The sequence below is a fragment of the Columba livia genome, chromosome 11 (genome assembly GCF_036013475.1).
Source record: "Columba livia isolate bColLiv1 breed racing homer chromosome 11, bColLiv1.pat.W.v2, whole genome shotgun sequence".
In the NCBI taxonomy this organism is placed as follows: Eukaryota; Metazoa; Chordata; class Aves; order Columbiformes; family Columbidae; genus Columba; species Columba livia.
The window spans coordinates 14,272,653-14,290,572 of record NC_088612.1 but is presented as its reverse complement, the minus strand read 5'-3'; the positions used below and the strand labels follow the sequence as shown (position 1 = coordinate 14,290,572).

At 40.2% G+C, this 17,920-nt stretch overlaps 1 protein-coding gene across 4 annotated transcripts in view; it reads right to left on the bottom strand.

The window, feature by feature from the left end:
- Positions 1-14,447, bottom strand: part of MYZAP (myocardial zonula adherens protein) — a 60,356-nt gene extending 45,909 nt beyond the window's left edge. Inside the window, exons 1-3 of one of the 4 annotated variants that reach the window (XM_013369976.3) lie at positions 13,929-14,447; positions 12,883-13,027; positions 3,582-3,671 (exon numbers count right to left, since the gene is read on the bottom strand). In XM_013369976.3, coding sequence (XP_013225430.1) covers positions 3,582-3,671; positions 12,883-12,909 — 117 coding nt within the window. In that variant the 5' untranslated portion in view covers positions 12,910-13,027; positions 13,929-14,447. Of the gene's footprint in view, positions 1-3,581; positions 3,672-9,690; positions 10,069-10,256; positions 10,387-12,882; positions 13,028-13,928 lie in introns of those variants that run through there. The other 3 variants (XM_021299296.2, XM_065076017.1, XM_065076018.1) reach the window with 3 other exon arrangements.
- Between the last annotated feature and the right edge of the window lie 3,473 nt (positions 14,448-17,920).

Sequence of the window (17,920 nt, the reverse complement as noted above, 5' to 3'; positions counted from 1 at the left end):
CTGTATTGCTTTTAAAACACAACAAAATTAAAGAGTTTGAGGATATGCACCACCAAAGTACCAACTGGAGTTTAAGACCAAACACTGCTTAAAATCTGTTGAAAGCCACAAAGACAAGAACGTGACACAAATTTCTACAGTGTTATCTCATTTTCATTCTCTTGTCCATGTGTCTAAATGAAAATCAAAAATCTGCCTATACATATCTCCATATTCTGCCCTCAAATGCCTAGCTGCAGCTTCCAATGACACTTCCAAATTTAGCCATGACAGTGAAGAAAGAGACCAATAGATAAAAATAAGCCCAGTCCCAAATAGGGACAATACAATTGTGTGGTAGCCCTTTATTATGCAAGACAAGGCAGGCTTCAGGACATGCAGATTTTGCATACAATCTGACAAGCACAATATTCCTTTGTACTTCATGGTGAAGTAAACAGCCTCACACTACTGTCATCCATTGTCTATCATTAACAGAAGTAATGGAACAAAAACCGGGTAGTTTCAGATTCTCTCTACCTTACGTGCTTACAATTCAGAGACATTTAGCAGTAGGCTTTTAGCCTGTAAAAAGCGAACAATCAAATCAGCTAGCCTCTGCTTGTGACTTCAGGTCTCAATTACTTCTTTCAAGGTATCATAGCCTATATATGAATATAAAAATCTAGCCTAACGCACTAGAGCACAAGCTCAATCCCTCTTCAGTTCTGAGATCAACTTCTAACTGTGGACCATCTGCCAGCCTTTCACAACAAAATGGGGAGAGGCCATCCTAGTACAGTAATGCCTGCAGCAACTTTGTTGCAACAAAACTGCCCAGACCCATCACTTTGTTTTAATCTCTTACACTGCCTCATTTTTCTTTCATGGATGTATACCAATAAAAAAGTCAGTCTAGAAACTTAATGAACTGATACATACTTAATAAAATACAGCGTATATTTTCTGATGAACTTGGACTACAATGGAAAAGGCTAAGCTAGCAGCTACTAACATAACCAACAAAGAATCAGTTCTGATCAGACATCATGCTCCAAAAGAAGCTATTGGGAGGATCGGTATTAGCAAGAGCTTCTGTGCAGTTCCCTGGCTGATTTTACAACTGCAACATTTCTTAATGGTACTGAGCCCCAGAAAGACACAGACATGTAACAAATAGTGCCACCACTGTGTCACATTAGGGCAGCTCAAAAGCACCTCCTTCTAATGAAAGATTTGAGAGAGGAGATTACAACCAAACGTCACACCATGGTGTATTTTTAGTTTTCTGGCATTGCCTGTGACACAGCAAGGTCTCGGCTCTGGTCCCTCAGCAGCAGCAGCAGGCAGCGCAGGGACGTCTGTCTCTCTTCAGCACTTGTCCTGCCCCAACAGCAGAGTGCCTGGCAGCCAGGCTCACACTGCCCATCTGCCTGAGCACGCCAGCAAAAAATGGACAGTCACACAAATCACCCCTGCAGCTAGCTTCTGTAAGTCACACTCATATATATTAAATACCAAAAACATTTTCCATGTTCCCATTTTCTCAGCATTTAAAAACAACACAGAACTCCAGATTCTAACAAGAGACCTGCTGTCAAATTTGGTTCTTGGTGAAGCTGTGTTTTTTGACCTTAAATTGTAACGTGCAAGGCAGAAAACTGAGCAGCTCCCTAATTTCTGTCTGTTCTCCCTATTTCCAAGAAGAGGGCACAGTTCTCATAGGACTGTGTGTGGATTATCTAATATTTGCTTTAAGCAATTTCATTAAGTCAGTTGAACATGGGTGGATCAGCAGAGATATCTGATCGCTGCTTTTAGGAGATGCCCTTTTTTTTTTTTAATTAAATTTGCAGTTAGATACAAGTATCAGAGCATGAACAGCCAAGAGCCCTGTGTTCACTGTAAGTTACTGTGTAACTAAATCAAATACAGAAAGCAATACATTACACAGACAATAAAAATGTACAAGTAATACATTGTTTTAGAGACATGAGGAAAAAAAAGTTTATAATCAGTGATTTTTTTGTAGCTGCTTCCATACACTGACTATACAATCTGTAGGGATACTTTTTAAATTACACAATGACCATAAACCACAAGAAGATGGCATGATTACTCAATGTTTTTAATTGCTATAAAATTGACTAATTAGATCCCATCTAGCTCTGAAGGCCACCTTTATGCTTTCTAAAACTCCTTACATCGTGTAAAAGCACTGAACTTTTAGAAAAGTACTTAAAATACACAATAATTAGATTACATACTTTTTTTTGGTCTCATCTAAACAGGACCCATCTCTTAAAAATCACTGTGCAATATCCTGTAATAGAGGGTGAGCCCAATAATATATTTATTATCTTTCATATCCTCTACTTAATGTCCTCTGATATAAAACCCACATGCCTTTGCTTGCATTATGGGGGAAATACAGCTCTCATTAAATACAAGGTCTCTCAGAGAAAAAAACTGGTCACATAAGAAAGTCACTACAGATTTCCCAAGCCCTAATCATTCACACTTCATTCTTATTATTACACTACTCAGCAAAGTGAGTAAGCCATGAGTCAATATCTATCCTCCTCAAAAACAAACTGACATTACTCTTAGGGCAATGCTTAGGCCAGTCTGAGGGTTTCTGCAGGCGAATACAAACTGACAGAGACTGACTGAGTCAATGGTGGGGGAAGCTACTCTAAGTGCTATGGCTGAACACCTCTGTACAAAATCAATTAATACTATGGAATGGTGGCCCAAATTTAGTTTGCATTAAGGCCTCTTTAATCCATTCTGTAAGCAATGTTTATGGATCCTCAAGGACGCTGGGTATGTATGTCCTATTGCTACTCAGCCATTTGGTCTGGTAAACTGAGCCAACTTCTTGTTTGATTTTGGTTTATCAAAGTGTAAATGTGGTAAAGTTGTCCAGGTTCCCTTTTTAGTTTCCATCCTCAAGACAAATTAAACATCATCTATCGCTCTGAAACAGCTCTTAAAGAACAAGTTCTCCACCAGAGCAGCTGTAAGATTTTTTTGGTGTGCGCACTACTTGGTTCGACAAAAAAATCTCCTTTCTGAACCCTTCACACATATGACCTTCAAATCACTTTCACTCCAGAACAACCTTGAATTCTTTATTTTCTATTTCTTATTAGTACATCCTGCTTTCCCAAAATTAGTCAACACAGTGAAACATCTAAGTCTCAGGTAAGCCAGCTCCCATACACATTACAGCACATTAACGTGAGGATCAAGATCCTGTTTAATGCAAGACCCTGCTCTTGATAGCAGTTTCCTACTCTTTAACACATAAATATTAAATAAATAAATATTAAATAATCAAGTTTTAGAGGTAACTCTAATCACAAATCACCTGCAATCTCTGTGCTGTTCCTCTACTACTGCCCTTTTTTACATGCAGTTTTACTATCCCCGACTCCAAGGCTCAGGCTCAAAGCTCACAGCTGATTTGCTCAGGTTCCTAATTTGTTCTTCCCAGATGACTGGGCGTTGGACTCCCAAAACAACTAATATCAGCTTCTGTGGACAGCAACATTTACTCAATGTTTATACAGAATTTAGTTTTGTTTCTTAAAACTTACGTTCTTCTTTCTTTCAAGTTCCTTTGCTCCCTGTTCAGGCTGTGAGGCTTCATCAGGTGGTACTGTTAAGCGTAACCTACAGACATTCATCTGAAAGAAAAACAAAGGTTTGCTTTTAGATTTAAGTGTTACAAAAAATTACTTTAATGACTTGCTTTATGGAATGAACTATACTAGTTCTTATACTCATGTTTTAATTTACCCTTTTCTGCCTTCTGCCACATAGCTGACAGAAGATAATTTTTTAAAGGTTGGAGGGGTTTTTAACTGGCATGAAATAATTCAAGGGCATCCCCATAATTACATACCTGAAATAGCAAAAATCCATTTCAATCAACAACATGTTCTTATGTACTCATAAATGACATTGAGAGCTAAGATAACAGAACAGTGAACAGAACCCAGTTTTGTTTGCAGATTTGGCATACTTTTAATCTTCAAAAGAGATTATTTAGAAACAAAATGTATCCTGGAGTGAATGCCTCTTTTCTGTTCAGTATATATTCAAGTATTTGATCCAAGGATACCCAAGTACTGCAGTTCCACTGAATGTGAACAGAAATATTATTGAAATCTGATACATACCAGTTGTTCTTAAAAAGTAAGCTTCAAAATGCTTCAGAGACAATTTAAGAGATATTGTTTCCTATCTGATTTCAGAATAACCATTCTCTTGCTGAGGAAACAGGCCAATAAGGTTGATACCTTTCTATTCCCAACTGCAGCTTGCCTTGTTTTTGGCTCAGAGATCTTTGGCGTAATGATATTTTTAAAGCAACAATTTTGTGGGAAACAGCTGTAAGTCCCAAACAGAGCATCAGAAATAATGAAATGAGAAACCTGTGTGTCCAAATTTGAAGCTGCGCAATACCTTCCCGTGAAATCCCAGCTGTCTATTTGCAACAAACAGGGCTCTTAAAGCTCTTCCTCAAAATGTCTAAAATATTTCTTTCATGATAATTGTGGGCCATCACCACTGTTCTATAGCCCAGCATCTCAGCTGATCTAGATCTCTCTAGTTGCTCTTAACTATAATACTTGCCTCCAGCCATGCTGGATGTGTACCTTGTCTCTGAAATCCACCTTTCCATTACACCTGCCCAGGTTCACAGTTCATGTCTTGGTCATTACAGCACTTCCTTTTGCCTTGAAAATGGCAATCACGTTCTGCTCACAGGCATTCAGAGCACAGCAGCAAAGTCTTTTTCATAACTTCAAACGTTATCATTTTATAATTCACTTCTTCCAACTGTCTCTCATACCAGTTAAGCTAACTTGACTTCATTTTCAAGGGTCTTTACAGTAAAACCTCCTCAGAGCACCACTATTCAGCATCATAACAAGGATTCTCATTTTCCCTGTTTCCAAACAATGGACCTTTTTCAACTTTTCAAATAAGTCTTAAGTCCTTCTTCTTCTCAAGCAAAAGCAATGGAAAGAACCATCTGCAAATAGCTGCAGCAACTTCCCTATTTTTCTTCCAGCCTTTCTTTAAACTTGCTGAGCTAACAAATCAACAGTGTTTAGACTACTAGTATGCTGTCTACTATATTAAAAATGCTACTTTGTATTGCCTTCCATCTTCCTCTCTTAGTTTGGTCTTTAAGGTCTGTAAGGCCTTCTACCAATAAGGAACGTGTTCTGAGATAAAGTTCCTATAAAAGACATGAGCTGTGTCTATATTATAAAGAAAATTTAAAAAAAAAAAAGCAAAACAAACAACATCTATAGTAAGATCAAGGTGAAATATAACCTACTCTTAAGATACATCTGTGAAGGCTACTTTTTGTGCAGTGGGCTGCTCACTGTTAATTCCTCACTCAGCCATATACTAGCAAATCTAGAACAAGAAGCCACAGAGAACATGACATAAAACACCCAAAACTTAGTATAAAAGCAGTATTTGCTAAGTATTCTGAAACAATTAAATGCATTTAAGAATGATGAATCTTTGCACATTGGCTTTTGACACTGCGTGACAGCTATGTTTGTTCTGAGAACACCAGACCCTTCCCACACACTGCAGAAGCTGGAGGTGCTTCCTGCTTACAAGTTAGTTATCAAGATATATTAATAACAACCTCAACTTCGGAGCATGTTGATTTTTAAGGTAATTAATACCACCTTTTCTCACCTATTTAATTTTCATTGCCCTCTGCTCTTTGTTCCTATTAACTTAGCAAGGCTTTTTCCTCTTAAAACATGCCCTTTTAAAACAAGAAGGGAAATGGAGTCTGGCGTTCCTCCATGTAGGCAAACAAAGAAAGACCAGACCCATAAATAGGAAATAAAACTGAATTTGTGCTGTGTGGGAAGTGATAGGTGAGGCCAAATTTTTCTTATAGTGATTTCAAATGAAGGAAAACTAGACTAAAAGGAATGAAAGAATTGTTAGGAGGCAACATGAAAAATAGCTCAAATAAACAGAAACAGATAATGACTGGCAACTCAAAGTTAGGAGGAAAAGAAGTTGTGTATGATTCTCTGAAGCTGGCAAATGGCTTGCCTGTTACTCAGTATGGGACTAATTATAGCCAACATACTTATAGATTTACAGTGCAGTGACTGTAAACAAGTACATATCCCCGTACCTGTACACCAGTTAGTGATTCGTGACTGCCTGTCGCATTACAGCAACTGATATGTTACATGGTTCCCATGAAGAAAGTCACAGAAGCCTAGTACAGACGGCAGTCAAATCCTAATTACTAGATTGGAAATATAAATCAATGACAGGAATTCGTTGAGCCTAAACTCACTGCACAATCAAAGATCTACTGTAGTTTAAGCTGTTTTTCTTACCCTTTTCACATTGCCTTCTCTATTATTCCCCAAATCACTTTTTTCTCCACTTCCTTATTTCCACACTAGCTCCTTACTTTAATAACACCTCAAATCAGTATCATATTTTTGGCAGTATTTCTGGTACAAAATAACTTTTTATGCTTTACTTTGCAGCCTGTTGCATGTAAATGCCAAACAGAGGGTGGCACTGGCAATCATCTAAGGATTCCAGCCTTGAAGTCATGCCCATGGAGGCTTGTATGGCAGCAGAAGGCACCACCCAATTCCTCACTAGGACAAACTTATACAGGCTGTACTCTTGCTATTGTTTACAACAATAAGACTTCCTCAGCACTCTGGGGAAACAACAGTAAATGTATAAATTAGCCGTTCACTCCTGCTCCTCCTGGGCCACAGATGGTGCACTCCACTTAAGGACAGAACTACAGACCAATTTGTTAAAATTCAAGAAACTATCGAGATTCGAAGGGAAAAATAACAGGCACTGCTTTTTCATCTAACCTTCAGAAGCAATTACGGGTGCTGCACCTGTACTGTTCTTGCTGTGCAATGTTTCCTGAAAAAACAACACACTGTACATCTGTCAGCAAGTTTACTTGACCAAATGAATGGGCAGGCTCACATGGGAGTCGCAGCAAGCCCTCCTCCAACGGCAAAACACTGCTGCAGTGATGCCTTAAAATGGAAATGAAATCACGACAGGAAAAGCCTCAACTTAGTGCCAAACAGTGGCAGAATAATGTGCAATTGAGGATGAAGGAGTAATTTCCAGAAACAAAGAGGGTTATGCAGAGAGAAAGCGGGAAGGAGAATGAAAGAGAACGCCCCTTGCAGGGAAAATGCTGTGATTCAACTTCCTTCAACTGCTTACCGACAGTAAGAACAAGTAAGGAAAAACAGGGATGGACATGTCTTCCACCCTACCTTTATGTCATTGACACTGTAACTTTGTGAACATAATTTTTACAAAGAAAGACTGGGTAGAACCAGGTATCAGGTTTTCTAGACTATCAGATTTCAGTCTGATTTGCAGCATCTGTAGCTTTGGTAAGCCAACAATCTAAGTGCCAACATTTTATGTTTGCTCCTGGCTTTTTGACACCAACAACCCATGAGCAGTATTTCCAAAGCTCCTTTGACATCATTTGTGAAACACATATGCAGACAGGAAAACAAAGACTGACAGGTTCAGCCCAGCACAACACCGGACAGCAAAAGTCTGCTGACCGCAATGGAAATTAACAGATGAAGACATCCTCTATTATCGAATTTCTAAGAGGTTAGTGGGACAGCATAGATGAGAGCTACTGCAATATGGCAGTTAAGAAAAAAAACAATCTAGGTTAGTTAAAAATGTTAAGAATTCATGGCCCAGATCCACAATCCACATTCATGTTTACCATCCTACTCAAATCACTAGGGTGCAACTTAAATACAGACGACAGATTCGGTTTGAGTGATGTTCTTCAGCCCCTTCTTCCTCTCTTCTAAATATCAAAGCACCCCAAAAGGCATTGATCACAGTTACTTACGTACTGAAATAATTGCAGAGGTAGCATTAAAATAGCAAACAATGATTTCACAGAACAATCAAAGCTACTAGTACAGCCGCAGAAAAATACAAGCTGTTCTAACCACCAGCCCCATTCCAAGATTTTTACAGTACCCCCCAGGGAAGATGTGGTTCAATATTGATCTAGCTTTAGAGTTAACATCACCAGAATTTAACATTGCTGGTCTTTCTAATGTCTGATAATAAAATGGTTTGGGGATAACACATTTGTTGAGTAACTATCTGCTAACCTACCAATTCAATGGCCAAAAATAACCCACATTGCCTAAGCCCCAATGCCAGTTTTAGACACTTGAAGGTGAAAACAGAAAAGAGCTGGCTGTTTAATTTCATTTGGTCCTAAAAAGCAAACAAGAAAGTACTTTGGTCATTTATCTGTTGATTCGCCTGCTCCATTTATGAAATCTCTGCTGTGAGATTCCCCACACAATTAAAGGGCACTTTTCCTGTGACCACAGGCACACAGGAATGTGACACACATATTTCATTTATTCAGCGGTCATTCTAACTGTCTTCCTCTCCTCTTCTGACAACTTATAGTAAGAGAGCCACTTTTCACAAAACAAAACAAAAAGAACAACAACAACAAAAAACAAACAACCACCACCCCAAAAAAAAAAAACAACAAAAACCCAGCAGCTTCCCAGTTGGTTTAATTTGCAAGTTAGGATTTTACTGATTGCCTTAAGCGAATGTATCAAATACAGTTCATTTTACATCATCCCTGACAAGTATATCATGGGCATGAAAATAAGAAAATTATCACTTAAACACAAACTCTCTCAGCTTTAACTTCTTCAAGAAATATTAAACCAGGAAAACTAAATGAGAATGCAAAAGACATGTAGGGAATATAACTATGATATCCAAACCATCTTAATTTTTCCAGGTATGTGAGCAATTTCATTTTTATGAAGGCTAGGGACTTTTTCTGCGGAAGAAACTGACCCTCGCCTTATCATGCAAAACACGGCAACATGACATTCTTCATTGTTTCAATTATAAACTCACGTTTTTGGAGTGTGCAAACAATCACTAAGTAATTCAAGAAGTATCACATAACTGTCTTTCTTTGTAAGGACTAGCTTATCACTTCTTTTGATTTAATTCTTCACACGTGGAATGCGCACTCAGAATGGCAGCAGTGTGGTTACAGCAGCAAAAAAGTGCTGTTTAAAGAAGGGTGGCTGTAGAGGCACTCATGTCGTATCTGCCAGTGTTTTAATAACTTTTTAGAAGCATTTCCTAACAGATTAATACATCATTATTATTTATCACATTTATGAAAGTTACAAAAAATACATCAGTAAGTCATATTTCTGTATTTGAGGAACTGATTATAAAAATAAATTACTATTGCCATCGAAGTAATTACAATATTACAATAAGCTTCCTCATGATAGATTGCACCTCGACAAGAAAGTTCTCAGTTGTAAATATCAAGGTACATTTCATGGTGGGGGGAAATGTCTCCAGCACAAGCACCCCTTCCTCGCAGGTTTCCAGAAGAACGGCCAGGGACTAGCACTACAAAAAGCCTTGCGGGACACCCCAGCAGCACCTACTACGACCGCGCACAAAGCTGTTCTCACACACTGCAAGCTTCACCTGAAAGCACCGAAAATATGCAAGAAAAAGCCCCACAAGTAAACTACAGGGGGGGTGTCAAACTGCCGCTTCGCCCCACGACACCGCCCGCGGGACCTCCCTCCCCGCCGCCCCCCCGCGCACCTTCCGCCGGGTACGGCCGCCGTCGCCGGGCGGCCTCCGAGAGGTGGTGGCGGTGACCGTCAGCCCCGAGCTGTAGCGCAGCATCTCCGCGGCCGCCGCGCTGGCGCGGACTGCGGCTGCCTTTGGCCGGCGGCGCCGCTCCGCCCCCGCGCACATGGCCGCGGGCGGCCGCAGGGGCCGGGCTGCCCCAGCGGGGCGGGCCGGGGAGGGAAGCGCGGCTTCGCGGAAGGCGCTTATGAGGCTCCGCTTCCCCCCCGCCGCGCCTCTGCGCTGGCTCTTGCGCGAAAGTGCCCGATTTCTTCGTGTGGGGTGAAACCGGGGAAGGTCGCCGTGGAACGCCGTCCCAGATGAATTTGTCCTTGGGATGCTGGGGTCCCAATGCAGGGTGGCATTCCCTCTCCTCCCGGGAATTTTGGGTGTTGGGAGTGCAGCGCGGGGAGGAGGGCTTTGAGAGGAGACCCAGACGGGTCCATGTTTCACTCAGCCACATCCCAGACAGTGGAAAATGGGAGTGAGATATCACAGAAGCCACTGGAGGCCACTCCATCCCATTTTCCAGTACCCACCTCTGAGCGCTCCAACCAGAGTTCTATATAAAAGCTAGATGCCGTCCTCTCCTCCTTCCCATAGCTGCAATTCCTGAGCCACCCAGGCTTGTCAGTTTGTTAGCCGTGCTCCGGGAACAAGTACCAGAGTGATCTGAAAGCACCCAAACTGCCTTGAGTGAGAGGCATAAACCCAGTGCAGCTCAGTGCATGAGTGACAGTCAGCCTTGGTGCCAAAGGTCCAAGGAGGAGGTTAGTCTGGTGCGCTGGAGTCAGCTGGCCCTGAGCCAGACTGCAGGTGTGGCCTTCAGCCATTTCAGATGCTCAGCTCTTCCGGGACCTGGGCAAGGGAACGCCGTAACCCTACACCGCGGTACACAGGCCTAGGTGCACGCACACCTTCATCTGCAACCTTGTGCATCTGTCATGAGCAGTACATTCCTTAGCAATCAAAGGAGTTAAAACCAAATAAGATGCTTCTGTTTGAAAGAAATTGCAGAATAAATACCTATAACAGCATTTTTGAAATACGTTATCCCCTGTCTCCACATCATTACCTTGAGATAATTAAGACCATGAGAGAACACAGTTATGGCTATGCAATGTCCTTGCCTGTTACGGCGATTACAATGATACTGCTGTGGCTATATGCTTGTTCCTGCTTTGGAGAATGCTGAAGGGAGGGAAGTAATTTGCACTGGAAAAATGGAAACTACACTGTACTACCAGTGCCTCACCCTCTGGAAATATATCTGTTCTCTTTTGCCTCTCAGTTCCCTGTCCCCAGGGCAAGACAAACACTTTATGAATCATCTCCTTGCCTCCCCCCGGTCAGCATGCTGCACAAGTGTAGTAAGGAGTCTCGGTTTTTTTCTGCCTTACTAGGTGGTTGTATATCCCACACACCCACCTGCAGCCTCTTCAGACCTTATGTAAGCTGTGTGGTCCTATGTGCATAGTAAACACTTAAAAATACCTTATAATCTCTTAAGCTCTGTCAAGGCTGAGATGAACATGTGTAAGTGAGACTCAAATCAATACCTTTCTTTGTATGAAAGTAATATTTGGAGTAACTTTTTCTCCATCACCAAAGCTCTGATGCATTACAGGAATTATGGAGCCAGCCGCTAGTATTGAGTGAACATCTGGTACCCCCAGGTAGGAAAAAGGAAGCTCAAGAGAAGATGTTGCAGCAATATGAGACGTACACAGAAGGGCTGCAAAAAAGCTCAATTATAAAATTATTTTTGGATGAAGACAGGATAAACAGATTTAGTATCTTCATCTTGGACAAAAGACAGTGGTGGAGAATGGGCAACGGAGGTGTAGAAAAACATAACTGGAATGCCAAAGTGAATTTGGTAAGGGCGATTCATTATCTCCTGCCCTTGCGAACAATGGATTGAAGTAAACCAGGCACCACATTTATGTGTGAAATTAAATTATGGCAGAGGATACTCTGATTATGAAAAGTATAAATGCTCTCAAAAAGCTGCTGGATAAACTCATGGAAGACAAGGTATGAGGGCTATAAAACATGAAGATACATCTACAACTACTGACTCAGGAGCTCTATGAATTGTGGATTTGCTTTCTTGATAACTCTCCTGTGACATGGTCTCTGACCACTATCTTTTCAGCCTTGACATGACAGACTCCCACCAATAATGGTAAAGGTGACAAGCTTCCAGCAAGCAACAGTTCTCCTCTGCTATGAAATGAGCTCTCTGCCTAGCATCTGTCCCTGTCTAGAGCAAGCTCTGCATATATCTCTGGCTGCAGCTCATTATTCTACATCTGCCATTTGCTCTCACCCCCAATAGAAACTTAAGCCAAGAAGACAATCCACAGAATCCCTCCCTCTTTCACTCCCTGAGAGATCAGGGGAAAATGTCTGCTTGGTTTCAGTTTGTCTCTGTTTGCCAGGGACTTTACCTCCTTGGTTCTGGTACGGTCTGAAGTAGATCTGCCCCACTTTACAGTTCTTTTTACCTGCAAGGGTCATAGGATGCCGTTGTGAACATTTCATGCTGTCTGTGGTTTGGACATGGCACTAGCTTACAGAAACAGGATGGGGGAATGGAAAGTAAATCACTACTTGGGAATTAGTTTGAGTATGACAATAGTATTCTACTGATTTTTACAGACAACACAAAAGATATATACAGTCATATAGGCAGCACATAGACAATATACAATGTGGTGGCAGAAGGTAATCTGACCAAGATACTGAGCTTTCAGTTCAAAACCTGATGGCACTTTGTGAATGCAATGATCCAAAGGTTAATTACAGGATGACACTATAGTATGAATATCTGGAGCTATAGTTGTTGTGAATCAGCTAATATAATTACACAGGAACTACAATAAATTTAAAGTGCAGGCATCTTCTTCATTTTTTTACAGGCTACGTTGTTTCCCACTACGAGCATTACTGAAATGTTTTTTCCCAGAGAAGGCCCAAAGATCTTTATGCTGTGAGAAAAATGAAACAGGATGTCATAGAATCAACAGGCCTTTATATGAAAAGCCCTTGGTCATAAGACGGGCAAGAGAACACAGAATACATTGAGCAGAAAGTAGATCTGCCATCACAGAATAGCAGATCGTAAAAGAATTCCTGCAGGAGTGGGAAGCCTGGTCTTACCTTAACAAATTGCCTAAATGTGGGCATGATAAAAGGCTGATTTTTTTTTCATTAAAATCTCCTCTCCATCTTCAGGCTAACTGCTGACAGAATCCAGAGGAAGAAGGAAAGTTCCAATAACACTTGATCAACTGGAATATTAATCCTGTGAGATTTGGGAATAATTGCAGAGTTAGAAATTGAGCACGAACTCACACCTATGGTCATGAAGGTTATAAAGTCCCATTTGTATTGTTACAAAAATGAGGTGTTATAATTAACTTCTAATAGCCTTCACTTTCCAGAGGGATTAAAATTTATTCTGCCTTCATCATCCCTAAGGCATAAAGCCCATTTATAGCAGAGATTATCAAATGGACAGATGCATGTAAAATACTTCAGAAGCAGACTCAGTAAGGCCTCTGGGCTTGATCACCTATTTTTCCTCAGAGCTGTTTATTTTTTCTGCTAGCTCTCACCCTTGTATTCTAGAGACACACACTTAGCTCATCATCATGTAACTCTCAAGCTCTCTTTTTTAGGCATCACAGCTCCTATGAAAATTTTAGTCTGCCAACAGTCATAAACCAGCTTGTTATGGGATGCATACCAGAAACTGAGCCCCCAAATTCAGTAGTCATAGGTCCCCTTCTATGTAACATACAAACCAATATGTAATTTGTACACTTCTTGTCTTGAGCAATATTTTATCTTTACTGGCAAATACATCTTTGCTGCATTTGGAGCTACTGTGCTTTAGAGCTACCCTTTTGAAGTGACATAACACACACAGCTATCTTTACAGATTGCTTCAGCTACAAGCATCTGAAACCTATCAATATAACTGTTTGCTGTCACCTAACACTCTTGGTATATGGCTAATACAGGATTACTACAGAAACTCAGAGCCTCTCTTGCTGATCTCACAAATCTATAGTTAGGAATTCCCACACCAGGATTTTGAAATGCAGAATATACATTTTATTTTGCAAAGCCCTCAGTACTCATTTTATGTGATCATTTCAGTTATGGTTGCATTGGATAAAAAAAGAAATTCCTGGAGTTACCTGCAATAACAGCTTGATTCCATCTTTACTGATAATGTAGAGTCACATACTATAATTACAATAAATTCTTCTTTCAATGTTTTCTGCTTTTAATTGTTGTCGTACTTCCTACTTAGAGTCCATCTTCCTGTTGAGGTTCACCAAGTACTTTTAAACTATATATTAATAAAGTCACAAAATGCCAGATAGCTCAACAAATGACAAAATGCAATGTGCACTATAATTTCCTCTGGAAGAGACAGAAAGGACAAAAGAGAATGGGTTAGTCACTTAGAGCTGTATCTGCGTGAGAACATAGATCAAGCCCATCGAAGCCAATCAGGTAATGATAATAGTGACAAGATTCTGCCATGTTCCTTTATGCATATATATGCATGTCAGTGTATTTAAGTGTATTGGTGCTCCTAGCAGTTAGAAAAACGAGGCTTACACCTGGTAGCTATGATTTGCAGACTCAGACTTTTAAAAAGCAACTTACAATGAAATAAAAACTACTGCTAAGATTTTAAAGAAGGCTGCAAAGTCTTCAAAGGGCATGTTTTTCAGGAAAAATATTATTTTTAGCTTTATTTGGGGGGGGGTTGATTGAGCATGTCTGTGAATCATAATATTCACACAGCTATAGTAATGGCTTTTATTTTATGAAGTAAAAAATAAAAGCTCGGACTTTACTAAAATCACCTAACAGATAAGAAATATATCAAGACAAATATAGGACAGTTTCATTTATCATAAATATGTGGCCACATGAATGAAAAAAAATTCGCACTGTCATTTTTTTCAGTCACTAATTCTTAGGTATTTAGATAGCATCACTTCACAATTTGCTGAAGCATATAGGGCATCAATCCAGTTCTGATTCAGCAGAAAAAGTACCACCCCTTGTTTCATCTTCACCATTTCCTCTGTCACGTAGGTCTCCCATTCAGTCAACAACTGGGTCACAGCCCATAGCAATGTGGCGCGAGACACACGTGCAATGCTAGCAGCTTGTCATTCATTCTTCAGCAGTAGGTTTTGCTTTAGTCAGTCCACACAAGCAGGACAGTTAAGCATAAATGTCATGTAAAAATAGCGCAGCACAGGAGCAGCAGCATTGTTCACATTGGGGTGTGACTTGGCCGGGTCACATAATTGAACTGGTTAAGGTAGGTAGGAGAGTAGAAAACAGGCACACCCTACCATTAGTACTACAGTTATACTGTAGATGCATTTACAATCAAATTCCACTCCCCAGAGATAATATCAAAGGATAGATCTCTTCCAAATGACAGATTTCAGTATTGTCATTGTGGCAGGAAATAAGGAAATTTTAGAGGCAGAAATAAATTGTGGAGTGCAAATTGTTCTAGAAGTGTAAGGAACATACTTATTTCAGGGAGCAGGAGCATTAAGGACAGGAAATCACTACAAGTATTTGACTGATTTCTTTTAACTTACAAAGGGAAAGAGGAAGCACATTTCACTTCTATTTCTCTGCAGGAATGGAAACACAGAAGAAGGGGAAAAACTGTAGTCTGCTTCAGCTCTATTTTACGACAGAAGGCCAGAATAGCAAGTCTTGTTAGACTTCAGCCCTGCTTCAGGGCAGATAATGATGGAATATTTTTCTCACCAATAATAGGACCAGGCCTTTGTCTAGAACATCTGCACAGATGCTACAGAAGTTCTTGGTTGTCTGGCTTCCCCCGTGTTTTAGATGCAGTTTAGGGCCTCATGTTCTCCATCTCAGGATTCACATGGGAATTTACCAGTTCTCAACGACTCTCCCAGCCCATTGGCTGTTCACACACATCGCTAGGACAGGGAACTGCACATAAAAGTTATGAAGTACAAGTGGAAGATCCGATTCTATTATTTGTTTTCTTTCTACATACTAAAAAGAAGTTTATTAGAAGTCACATAAAAAGTAAACAAGGTGGAAGGGGAGATATTTTAACGATCAAATATCAGGTAGTACTGATTCTCTATCAGGGACTTTCATCAGGAAAGCTGGGGTCCCTCTAGCTTCAAAAAATATTCTAGTGGATCTATCTGGATCTACAGTAAAATGAAATTTTATTATCCCGTCACCAAGAATTGTCTAGTTTTCTCTGTGTGCAAGTCATTACAATAATAGAAAAAGAAGTAAAGTTACAATAAATACAGATTATTTTCTTGGGCCTAACTGAATTGAAGTTATTAGGAGGGAGTGTAGGGAGGACTAAATAGTTAAGGGTACTTACTAATAGTTCAGTCACTATGACTAAATATCACTTAGGGAAATGGCCCTCTAACAATATACCCAGTCCTAGGAAGGAAATTGATGCACACACCTGACCACTTATAGATTGGGTCACACGCTGTATCTATGAGTCTGGCTGGCCACTCCCCAGATTTCCAGTGTGATCCTTCAGGCTGCTTCAGCCCAGGAGAAGTATGTTTTTCCTTCACCTGCATATGCTGCATCACCCAGTTAGCAAGAATGCAGCTGAGAGTCACATGGTTCTGGTTCCTGATCACAGAGCAAGAGATTTGAATTACTCCAGGAAGGCACTTTCAAGAATTACTACAGACTTTGAAACAGATCAAACTGGTATCTGTGACTTGGACCAGTAGAGCAGGCTTTCCTGGCATTCTGCCTGCTTGATGATAATGTGAAATCCAAATAAACCTGTGACTTTTGGGTGACAAAGGCTAGTCTACAGAAGGAAATAAAGCAGTTTGCATGATCACTCATAATTCATAAATTAAAGTTTCTATTATGAAATTAAATTGTTTCTGCAGTGGAACTATTCCCATCAGGTTTCTCTCTCCAGAGAAAACCACAACAAAAAGTAGTGAGTACTTGATCAGAAGACCTTTGAAATTACTTGAATGACCCATTCACTTCTGTTGGGTTTTGACTTATTCCATAAATTTATTCCAATCATGAGATTTACATGGCAGAAGTCTCCATAAAATTCTTCTGCTTCCTCTGCATTTCAGAATGTGCCTAAAATTTACTGTGCCTGACATAACTACTTCAAAACAAGTCAAATGCAGAAAAAAATACACAGAAAGCCTCATGCACAGTGACTATATTATGACAAACTCCTTGCAGGCTCTAGGGAAGGCCAGTTCTCTTTTGTACCGCTCCTTACTCCATTGTATTTTACTCTTTCTACTCAGATGCCCAGCCTTGTCTGTAGTGCTTCTGACGTGCCATTGTAAAAAGATTTCAAGCCACATCTGTTGAGGAAGTCTTTAGTTGCTCATATTAATTTTAATAATACATATTTAATTTTGTAGATATAGGTTTCTAAAAGGTGTCATTAGCATTAACAGGAAAAGCTAATTTCCCTGAACAATTAACTGCTATTCTTTCTCATAACTTCACGATGCTTAGGCATTTTGCTGCTCTTCTAGCCTACCCACACTACTTCTTCAAGAAGTTTATTCATCATCGGTTAATAGAGCATCATTCCCACCTCTGGAAATCTTTGAGTTACTGGAAAACTTGAAAAGCTACTTGAGTGGCTGGACTGAGTAACACATGGGATTCTATTAGGCCTCTTTGAGTTGGCTTAATAGGTTCTACAGCTTGCTTGGGCAGAATCTTGTCTTTACCTGGCAGGAGAAACAGAAATGGCATATCTCAAGAGACAGATTTAAATTCTTCCCTGTTGCAGGTTTGTTTTTTGCAGAAGTATTTCAGCATGGAAAGTGAGCACTATAGGGCTACTGTATTTATTCCAAAATTCGGCTTCTGCAAGGAGTGCTCTTTTCCCACTAGCTTAATCTAACACAACTCTCAATGCTTTTTTTAAATGCACGCATACACAGTCACATACATGACAGTTGATTAACAATGTGTTTTAGTTAGTACAACTTAATCTTTCTGATTTCAGAACTGCAGTGTTCTAATGCGAGCAGAGAAAGTGTGGTACAGATAGTGATGAATGCTTAGAACAGACCTGTCTGGAACACCTGCTCTCCCCGTGCAGAACAAGAAATGACAGACACACACACAC